Genomic DNA, 12,129 nt, shown 5'->3' with positions numbered 1-12,129 from the left:
TTCAAATTGCTCCATAATTTAATCCGTTATTACAATACAAAAGAGCTTTACCTCCAACTTTGCTTCCTTTTTCAAATTGCTCCATAATTTAATCCGTTATTACAATACAAAAGAGCTTTACCTCCAACTTTGCTTCCTTTTTCAAATTGCTCCATAATTTAATCCGTTATTACAATACAAAAGAGCTTTACCTCCAACTTTGCTTCCTTTTTCAGAACGGTATTGGTAAACATGAAGTGTGTAGCAGAAGTGGGAATTCATCCTGTCTTCTTCAGATCCTGTAATTGTACGAATATACATAAATGAATATGTATAATTTGTATCTCATTTAACATGTTGCTTTGTTTCCAGTGCGCTCTCTTTTTACTTTTTGAGAGAGCTATAAATCGCAAAATTCAGTAGTAATATCTTTATTCATCAGAGTGTTTTATCTTTATTTGACAGTACTGTTAACTTCTAAACTGCATTAAATATTTCATTTCACAATAAAGGAGTAATTGTAATTTTATATTTTATCATATTTGGAATTCTTTTTTCGGTTAGCCTTTTGCAAACCTTCTACCCTTCTAGGATCCAACTATGCTGTGTATGTGACCAATGCTTAAAAAAAAACAATGATCTTTTCAAGCAGATGAGAAAACAGTAACTTAAAAATATATGTACTGTAACATATGTAAGAGAGAGACATTTGGGCCCAAAATATTAGGCGATAGTCATTTTCATTAAGATTATTGTAATGAAACTCCTCCTAAGTTACTTTAAGATCAGAAATTGTATGCTGTGTTTGAAACTCTTGTTATAACAAAATAGGAGAAACGTTTTCTAATATAATGATGATAAATATTCAACACGCACATACATATAACAGTATTGGTCAATAATTAGCATACGAAGATACTTACTAAAGTACGTCATCGATTAATAACTGACACATACACACACACATATATATATATATATATATAAAACTGAATAGCTAAAAAGAAACGAATGTTGCTGAATAGATAAAAAAAAACAGCTAGATAGGTGTGTAGTTGAAATAAAATCACTGACAATGAAACCTGGATTCCTAACTCTATTTATATTTTACTTTAGTTTCATACGACTGGAGATCATTTTTTCTGATATTGAAACTAATTCTCAGTTCCTTATGTTATTTCTAATAACAAACTAGTAGAAACAGCTCTAAACCAGTTAACAAACGTGTAAGCTTCTTGCGATTTGGTACTGCAGTGTACTCATTATTAACTTTTTTTATGGTTGTCAACCTTGTTTCATAGCTAGTCGTTTTCTGTTTCTTTTTCTGTTGGTTATTCATTTCGTTCAAGAAATATTATTTCAAATATATATATATATGTATCTTAATATCCAAAATATGATGCCTTATTATTATATGTAAGCGGTATCGTACTCTTCTAGTCTATTTTTATATTTTAATCTAATATATTTTAAGGCTAGTACCTTAATATATATAGGTTTCGTACTGTTAATACTATGTGTTATTAGACTCACCTGCTATCGGCAAACTCGACCCAAAATATTTGTTTTCATGTGATTACTAGCACTGTTGCCCCTCAGTGGCACAGCGGTATGTCTGTGGACTTTTACTGCTAGAAACCGGGTTCGATACCCGTGGCGGGCAGAGCACAGATAGCCCTCTGTGTAGCTTTGTGCTTAATAAGAAACAACAACAACCAGTCCTGAGTGGCTCAGCGGTAAGTCTGAAGGCTTATTTAAAAAAAAACGGGTTTTGATACCAGTGGTGAGTACAGCGCAGATAATCCATTGGGTATCTTTGACCTTAACAACAAGAAAATAATTATATGATTACCAATAACAAGCAGACTTTAAAAACATAAATATATTTCCATTTCTTGACATTATTAGAAATGTTAATGTATTTTTTTTAATAATCAGTTTTGTTTTGGTTTACATATGTTTTTTATTCATTTTGAGGGATCGCTAGTTTCACAGTTATAACATTTTAGTTTCTATGATGTATGGTCATCAGAAGTGACTAATTTCCATATCAAAACTGTTAAAGAATGTTTCGAGAATTTTTCAACTAACAACAGCAAAGAAAAAAAAAAGGAAGTCTTTGTTAACATTTTTTTTTATAGATTATCTGTTTTCTCGAATAACTCATTATTTATTAACCAGAACAAAAACCGTTTTTCTTTTTCACGAGATTTGTGTAGCACCTGTATGTATATATATGTGTGTGTGTGCCTTAGTTCTTGAACAAAATGTTTATTAGTTTTGCAGTATTAGCATATTTTCTCCAATTAACGAGTTCTGTTTCGTGAAACATTTGGTACTAGCACTGTTTAACATTATCTCATGTCCTTGTTATAGCTATTGGATTTTTTTACGATATTTTATCATGAAAAGATGACAAAGATTTTAATACAAAATGTTGGCTCTTGAATTTAATACGATTAAGTTAATAGATGGTGCTCTGGAAGCTACTGATGTCATTGAATAAGATATTTGGGGGAATATTTGAAGGTAAAACGACGACAATGCTTGGCCAGACCGAAGGTTCTCAAGAAATAGGAGTTATTCCCTGTGCAATCAGCTGGCTATTCCAGCTTATCAGTGACCAGAAGGATAAATCAGGGTCTCGGTTTTCTGTGCGTGTGTCGGCTGTAGAAGTAGCAGGAAAAGAACAGACAATGAAAGATTTGTTGGCAACATTCGCTTCAGGTCTGTATAAGTTCAGAGTTAAAAAATGCTTCTCGAAATTCTCACAAAACAAAAACAGTGCAATGAAAGATTGAATCATTTAATCGTGAAAAGAAAAGTCTCAGATGATGACATATACTTTTAAGTTTTGGTTTCAGTAATTGAGCTTTACAATACTATTTTCTTTTATAGGCCATAGTTTATAAATGTGTAAATACTTACTCATCAAAAGGAAAAGAACAGAAATAATAAATTATATCGTTCAATAAATTATTATTGAACTTATCCACCAGTAAAGATTTCAATACAAATTATGCCAGATTTAACAAAATATTTTACAAGCATTTCCTTTGTTATGAAAAGAAACTTTACAAACCGTTAACCTTATAATGGTTTATGATTTTTTGGTACTTTTTAGAAGCAATTTTTAGGGAATAATTCAAAATAAGAATCCTCGAATAATGTTTAAAGTGAACTGAAAATGATTAACAACATGATTTCTTAAACTTCAACATACTAGAAATCAAAAATAACATTTAGTCAAGTTTTTCTCTCTCTCTTGTTTATTATAAATCTTCAGCCTATTTTCAAAAATGGGAATTATGTACACTACTTTTTTTTCAAAGAGACTTCTTTCTTTTTAATGAAAGTTAAATAAAACACTAAAATTTAAATTCACTCTACGTTCCTCATAGATAACTGTAAATGTTTATGTACTACTAAATTTGACACAAACTTAGAATCCGAGGTACGTTTAGTTGTAAATCTAATTTTATTTATGCTGGTATGTGGCGTGAGAGAGCTAATCGAAAATTTTATTATAGTATGCTTATTGGTAACCAATATATAAATGTTTTTCAGGTTCTGAAGGCGGTGGAACTTCTCCTGGTATGTTTTTACAAGACGAAATTCTATTGGGTGCTCAGCTAGCCAATATATGTGAACTACGAGCTCCGACCATACAGAAAGCTCTTTTTTTCCTCGATGCGGCTCTTAAGGCTCGAAACGTACCCGGTTAGTAGTTAAAGTAAATTTATTTATATTTATTTATCCTCAGCCATAGGTGTTATGTTTACATGTATTTATCCTCAGCCATAGGTGTTATGTTTATATTTATTTATCCTCAGCCATAGATGTTATGTTTATATTTATTTATCCTCAGCCATGGGTGTATGTTAAAGTAAATTGATTTATATTTATATATCCTCAGCCATAGGTGTAATGAGGATACTTCCTATTTCACCCGAGCCTACATGCACTGTTTGAACTTTATAGATATAAAAAAAGACACGCAAAAAACGAAACGACATTCATTTATGGAATGTATATCTATTGCGACCATGGTGATAGGGAAGTAAAAAATTAGATTTGAGACATGAGTTAAAACATTTTAAATGGAATATAAAATAAAAAAACATAGAAAAGCTTTAAACATTTTAGAAGTCTACGCTGTAGTTTTCTTTCAAAGAAGAAGACAGCTTCTTAAACTTAGTTTGACGTTCCAGGTAATTAATTTTCATCTCTCAGCAAAGAGAGAGAGTGTTATGTATTGTATTTCTCTCCCTTAAGTTCTTTTTCTTTCTCTATTTTTGTACTTTTCGAAAAAAAAGCTTTGGGTTCAGATAAGTTCACTCATAAAAATATCTCCCTTATTTTTGTGCATGACTGCATACAAACCTAACATCCACTGCTTACGATAATGTATTCAGAATTCTATTATTCTAGTATTGATCGCGAGGTTCTTCAACACTTTTTCATTCATGCCTCATTTCTCTTTCTGCTACATTTCGGTTTTTGAATTCCAGTCATATTGTTCTTAAGTTCCAGGAAACGTTATGGTCCGTGTTTCTTTGCAACATTGTATTATCATGATTGTAATTACGCTACGTTTTATCAAGTGTTCTTTCGAGAATTTGTTAGATACCAAGAGAGTCAGTTTACTCTCAACGAAGAGACTGCCTTGATAGGATTAACTCAAGTAATAACATTTCGGCACAGTTCTCATTAAGACTTCTAGTCAGATCGGAACAACTGTAATAATACTTTTCGTTTGTTTTTAAGTCCATGATCGTTAGCTGTATATGTATATGTTCATGATTTGTGGCTTTGTGTAGCTTTGCGCGAAATTCAAAACAAAACAAACTTTTCAGACTCAATTGTTTTGATTTGGAATTTATATGAAGTTAAAGTTATATATTAGCGGTTTTTTGAATTAAATGATGTTGCTTTGAGAAGAATAATCTAACTTTATTTTATAACATCAGATGACCTTGTAAAAATAACGAACGCCCTTTCGGTTTTAAAACTGTTTTTTGTAAACATTTAAGATGGTGGTAACTGACGTATTAATGGAAAATTTATGTAATATAAATTCATTATGAAGAAGTTTCTACAATCTAATTATATTACAAAGCTAATATCCAATTAACTTGACTTTTCAGTAAACTCCTGCATGTCTTTCAGATAATATGAATGTGAACAATATGACCGTGACATTGTGCAATGCTTATCATTTGAGGATGTGTTAAGTTTGTTATCAAGACAGTGTTTATTAAATGTACATTTCTATCATTTAGCTATCTTACGTTTCCCAACCAGTGGTCGGATTGTGGAGACTTCTTTTTCTTTGTTTTTTAATTTATATTCTGTTTTATTACGAGCATGTACGTTCCAGTAACTAGTTGCAGACGATGGATGTAAGTTTTAGATGTATGTCGTTTTGGGCTTAAGTATTTTATCTGATCTAAACGTTTATAAATTTTACTTGACATACAAGGCTTGCGAGTAAAGATGCAAATCTGCTAAACGATATATCCCTACTTCTATATCTTAGAAACCCCTCTTACTTTACCAAGATTGTATTATAATGATATATCCATATTTCTGTATATCAGAAACCCCTCTTACTTTACCTACATTGTATTATAATGATATGTCCATAATTATACATATATCAGAAACCCCTCTTACTTTACCCAAATTGTATTATAATGATATATCCATGCCTTTATATCTCAGAAACCCCTCTTACTTTACCCAGATTGTATTATAATGATATATCCCTACTTCTATATTTCAGAAACCCCTCTTACTTTACCCACATTGTATTATAATGATATATCCATACTTCTATATCTCAGAAACCCCTCTTACTTTACCCAGATTGTATTATAATGATATATCCATACTTCTATATCTCAGAAACCCCTCTTACTTTACCCATTGTATTATAATGATATATCCATACTTCTATATATCAGAAACCCCTCTTACTTTACCCAGTTTGTATTATAATGATATATCCATACTTCTATATCTCAGAAACCCCTCTTACTTTACCCAGTTTGTATTATAATGATATATCCATACTTCTATCTTTCTTATCTTTTTTTCTCCTTATAATGACAATGTTTACGCTATATTTCCATTAGAGCGCAGATATGTACTACAGTTTTATATAACAGTATTTATGTGGCCTCTGGGAAGATTTTTTTTCACTTGTATTTTGACACTTTCTTTTTCTTTTATTTTATAAATCCTATTATGTTATTAGGATCAACACTCAGCATAAAGAATAATAAAGCTTATTTTTGAGACTTATAGCTATATGAACTTAGAATGACTAATAACGTTCTTGTCGCATTACTGCAATGCTTTCTACCATAAATATTGAGGAATTGCCCAAACGGAACAGTTCTCTACCTAAATACACACACTTTCCTACACAGGAAATGAACGTGGACTTCTGTTATTGATCTACGAAAATATCAAATGTATAACCGAAAAGAAAACAGCACAAATATTCTGATTTAGTGCTGGCAGGTTTGTTAATAATCAATATTCTGATAGTTTTCAATGGTGATTTGTGTGAACTATTCAGCATGTAATGTCAACATGAAAATGACTAAATGGAACGTAAAATAAGGAATATTAGGTCAGATTTAACCAAATAATTCCTGAAAGAAATATATAAACGTATTCCTTTCTTCAGACTATTAATTCTAATTAGAGTATCAACTACTAAGATCGTTTGTTGGTAATTAAGCACAAAGCTACACAATGGGCTATCTGTGTTCTGCCCACCACGGGTATCGAAACCCTGTTTCTAGAGTTGTAAGTCCGCAGACAGACCGCTGTGCCACTGGGGGGCTAATCTTTATTGAAATTTATTATTTGTTTTGTTTGTTTGGAATTAAGCACAAAGCTACACAATGGGCTATCTGTGCTCTGCCCACCACGGGTATCGAAACCCTGTTTCTAGAGTTGTAAGTCCGCAGACATACCGTTGTGCCACGGGGGGGGGGCAACAACTATTAAGAAGCTGAGCATTTATATTTGAATTTCAAAGTTATAGTTTTATTAAAGAGTTTCATAAATGATACTTACCTGTCGCATTTTTTAGATCCTTTATTGTAGCACTAAAATAGATAAGTTACAGCTCTCGTCAAACGATATCAATTGTAAATAAAATATTATTGTATTTCAAGGTAAATCTATTACCTGATAAGTTGGTGGCATTACCCATACAACTGTAATTCTTGGTCTATGGGTCGATCTGTATCTCTTACTGTAAACTGATTGACTTATATGTCGTTCTGTATCACTTACAGTAAAATGGTTGGACCAAGTGTCGTTCTGTATCACTTACAATAAACTGGTTGTCCTATAGGTCGATCTGTACATTTTACAGTAAACTGCTTGGCCTAAGTGTCGTTATGTACTACTTATAGCATACTGCTTGGTCTATATGTCGTTCCGTATCACGTACAGTAAAATGTTTGTTCTTTGTGTCGTTCTGTATATATTACAGTAAACTGCTTGGCCTATGTGTCGTTCTGTATCAATTACAGTAAACTGCTTTTTCAAACCTATAGAATTCTTAAACACTTTTCAATCATCACTTCAATGTTTCCTTGTTCTTTATTTCACAGTTCTATAAATTTATATCTTCTGTATGATTTTTGCTTTTAATCACCTATAGCCTTTTTCTCTCACAAAGCGCTGCATCTTTCTCAACCAACGGAATTGAATGTTAGCTAACGGCACCACGAGTATTCATTCATGTATACAAGTATTTGTTAGTTTGTCTTTTAGCGCAATGCTACACAATAGACTATCTACACTTTGTCTACCACTTGGAATCAAACTCCGGACTTTATGGTTGTAAGTCCGTAAACTCACTGCTGACTCACTGAGGGACCACAGAAATATTTGTTTTGTTTTTAGCGCAAAGCTAGAACACAATGGGCTATCTTTAATAATAAATGTGTCAGAGTTTTTCGATGTAACAAAATAGTTTGATAATATTCTTAATTGAGTTAGAGCTTATATTAACCCTCATTTATAAATAGTGAAAACTGTTAAAAGGTAAACGTTTCTTGTAGACACTACTTATAGCATTATCAAAAAAAAAGAGGCGAGAAATGTTTATAGATTCATAAATTATTATTCACTTATTTCTTCTCTAGTTTGGCGTTTAATTATGAAAATAACACACATTTATTTGATGAGGGGCCCGGCATGGCCAGGTGGTTAAGGCACTCGACTCGCAATCTGAGGGTCGCGGGTTCGAATCTTCGTCCCACCAAACATGCTCGCCTTTTCAGCCGTGGGGGCGTTATAATGTGACGGTCAATCCCACTATTCGTTGGTAAAAGAGTAGCCCAAGAGTTGGCGGTGGGTGGTGATGACTAGCTGCCTTCCCTCTAGTCTTACACTGCTAAATTAGGGACGGCTGGCGCAGATACCCCTCGTGTAGCTTTGCGCGAAATTCAAAAACAAACAAAAAACAAACAATTATTTGATGATTAATTTATCGATTAAAATAACATTAGAATATAATAGCCAGCCTTTTGAACTTCACCCTAAAAATATTCTTAAAGATAAAGAAAAATAGTCTGAAGTATTTTTTAAAATAACAGCGAGCTTTTGATTGGTTTAAAATCGAATTTTACGAGTTTCAAAAACTTAAAACCTTCTCTATTCGTTATTCGACCAAATCGATGCCTGGTGGTAATCGTGCTCATCAATTTAGGGTCGTGGGCTCGTTATAAAAGTATATTTAATTTGAGTACCCCAAGAGTTGGCGACGGGTATTGTTGATTACGTTCCTTCTCTGTTTCATGAGCTCAAAACTAGAAAAGGCTAGTGCTGATTACCCTAGTGTAGCTTTGCGCAAATATCGCAAACAAACCGAACCTATTAGTTGTTAGTTAAACAAAATTGGCGCCTATACAAAAATGGTTTAGCAATTAACTATGAAACCTTTAAAATCTTCCTTGCATGTAATACAAAAGAGAAGAAAGCTTTGAGTCTGTGCTCTCTCCTTTTGATCTCATTTGATTAAGGACTACAGAGAAGAAGATAAAAAATATTTTTTTTATCCTACTATACTTTAGATAATACATTTCTTTTTTCTGTCTGTATTAGCTTGGGGTAGCAATATCCTGTTTTCCGCTTACTCTATTAAGTATAGTTGAACGATATTGTGACTGGAAACTCCCATTCAGTCAAGCCTACCCTTTAACATTAGGATATAAACGCCATTAATTCTTGAAGAGTCATTTCTGTTCAGCTGTTTTTTTTTCTGTTAGACGAGTATGATTAAAGATTAGAAGAAAATATGAGGGAAGGGGGATTAAAATCCGCTTGATAATCATATCATTCAAGCAAATTAACGATTAACAAAAATGGGTAAATATAATATATGTTCGAATTACACAGGCCTGCGATGATTTTATGTCATGAATTTTTACATGTTCTACAGTAATTCCTGTACGCTGAATCCGAAAATGATATCCATTTTTCTCCATCATGTACAGATTTTTCTCAAAACGTCAAAATGCAATACATAAACGAAAGACCTCACACGTAGTTTTAGACTAAAAGACGTAGTTTTCACACACACAAAAATATCAGGATGAATGAGGATGCGTATTCGTTTGACATCAATGTTCTTCCCTTTTTTTCAGTTTGTTTGTATTTTGGTTAACAAACATAATAATAAGAAATGTTCATTGTGGTAAACGAAATAATAACTTGATCTAAGTAAGATTTTTTCTTCTTCTTCCCGATTTGTAAAACATCCTTACGTAATAGAAAAAAATGAATATTATTTTCAAAATCTGCGTAGCTGAATTATGGAAAATTCGTTATTAAAACCAAAACAACTTTTATGAAGTTTAAATTCGCAGGCCTGTGTTATTTTTATAAGGTGGTAGTGTTTCTATTATTACTTCACGACTTACGTCTATTTTTTTCAGTTTTTCCGTCATTATAGGTTGTTTAACCCTATATTATATATAGATTATTGATTACTTTGTTTTTTTGTCAACTAAGATTTATCTTAACTAACTTATTGTAATTTGATAATAATATGCCATGTAATATATAAGATACACGTATAACATTTAACCTTTCTCACATTGTTGTTTGTACCTTAGGATTACTTTTCTATCTTTAATGCACGGAGTTCTCGTTTTTATCCATATTTACTCAGAATATTAGAAATCAAATTAAAAAGAATCCATCGCTTCGATCTCTTTCTTTCAAATGTCAAAATTGGCATAACTTTATGCAATCTTTATAGATACGGGTTAATTGTTTGTTTGTAAATAAGCACAAAGCTACACAATGGGCTATCTGTACTCTGTCCACCACGGGTATCGAAACCCGGATTCTAGCGTTGTAAGTCCGCAGACATACCGCTGTGCCACTGGGGTGCAGGTGTTAATTGTTATTATTGATTATTTCTTCGTTATTAATATCGTTCTGACTATTTTGACCCTATGAAGATCTAAAATTACAGGATTGAAAGTATATTTGTTTCTGATATTATATATATTATATAAAACGGGATTTAATTTGGATATTTTAAAAATATTATGTACAAATTTGATATTTAGAGAGCTGAATTATACTGATGATTTATAGGCTACAAATAAAGCAGCTAAACTAGTTGTAACTAGTATTACTACAGCTTTTAAAACATTACTTCCTAATCTAATGTATTTTCAGAATTCTCATACATCAAATCTAATTAAATTTAGGTTTATTACTAGTTCAATAAAACTCGTTATGAAACAGTAGGTTAACCTATTATAGACATATTTAATTTTACAAACATTAAATCTGTGTACAAACATTCTTTCGAACAACGTGGTTAAAGTCTTGAATCTATCGTTTGATTAATTTATAAATTTATGACTTGATTTACCTAATTTCACAATGCTTTCTAATAAACAGCTTATTAGTTTCTGTACATATAATAGCTTTATTAATTCTAAACATTAATTTCAAGGAGTTTAGTAAATTCTCACTTATTTAGATTTGCTGTATATTTTGTAATAAATTAGAATATTTACTTGCTGACGTGGACATGTTAGTTGTAAGACTTAAATAATTGTTTTAATAATATATTTCCTCGTTTCTATATTTCAATAATATACGTTATAAAACGTTATTAACCTCATAATTAATAATGTTAGAGAAATGTTATACAAAATTGTGATATGGATACATGTAAACATAGACATATATCAACAACTGTAAGGTTTGTTTGTTGTTAATTACAAAGCTAAATAATGGGCTATTTCTGGTATGCCCACCGCGAGTATCAAAACTTCAAAGGGACTGAAAAGAAACGATAAGAAACAGCATTACTAGATAGTAAGAATAATATTTATAAAAAGTTAGTGTGTTAAGAAATATAAAAAAAACTGTACCAGATGTCGAAATTACAACGAGATAAGTCATTTGATAGAGAATAACTACAGTAGTGGCAATAAAACAACATATTAAATAAATATCAGTTATTCGCATATATGCATCCGAGTCTCGTTGTGGGCACGGTTTTTAACACATAAAGTCATGCCAGATAATAATTCTAATGTTATTCTTAATAAAAATATTCCACAAAAAATTAATCCGAGGGTCGCGGGTTCGAATCCCCGTCACACCAAACATGCTCTCCCTTTCAGCCGAGAGGGCGTTATAATGTGACGGTCAATCCCACTATTCGTTGGTAAAAGAGTAGCCCAAGAGTTGGCGGTGGGTGGTGATGACTAGCTGCCTTCCCTCTAGTCTTACACTGCTAAATTAGGGACGGCTAGCGCAGATAGCCCGGCCTATGGGTCGTTCTATATTACTTACAGTAAACTGCTTGGCCTATGGGTCGTTCTGTATTATTTACAGTAAACTGCTTGGCCTATGGGTCATTCTGTATTACTTACAGTAAACTGCTTGGCCTATGAGTCGTTCTGTATTATTTACAGTAAACTGCTTGGCCTATGGGTCATTCTGTATTACTTACAGTAAACAAGCAGTTTACTGTAAGTAATATAGAACGACCCATAGGCCAAGCAGTTTACTGTAAATAATACAGAACGACCCATAGGCCAAGCAGTTTACTGTAAGTAATATAGAACGACCCATAGGCCTAGCTAC

The 12,129-nt window shown here is 32.1% G+C and overlaps 1 protein-coding gene across 1 annotated transcript in view; it reads left to right on the top strand.

Moving 5' to 3' along the window:
* LOC111089182 (kinesin-like protein KIF26A) overlaps window positions 1-12,129 on the top strand; it is a gene marked incomplete at both ends in the record, with an annotated part of 35,605 nt that overhangs the window by 20,794 nt on the left and 2,682 nt on the right. Inside the window, 2 exons of the mRNA XM_022401168.1 lie at window positions 2,509-2,706; window positions 3,547-3,699. Coding sequence (XP_022256876.1) covers window positions 2,509-2,706; window positions 3,547-3,699 — 351 coding nt within the window. The remainder of the gene's footprint in view (window positions 1-2,508; window positions 2,707-3,546; window positions 3,700-12,129) is intronic.

Source organism: Limulus polyphemus, unplaced genomic scaffold (assembly GCF_000517525.1).
Source record: "Limulus polyphemus unplaced genomic scaffold, Limulus_polyphemus-2.1.2 Scaffold5470, whole genome shotgun sequence".
In the NCBI taxonomy this organism is placed as follows: Eukaryota; Metazoa; Arthropoda; class Merostomata; order Xiphosura; family Limulidae; genus Limulus; species Limulus polyphemus.
This window is presented reverse-complemented; position numbering and strand designations above follow the sequence as displayed.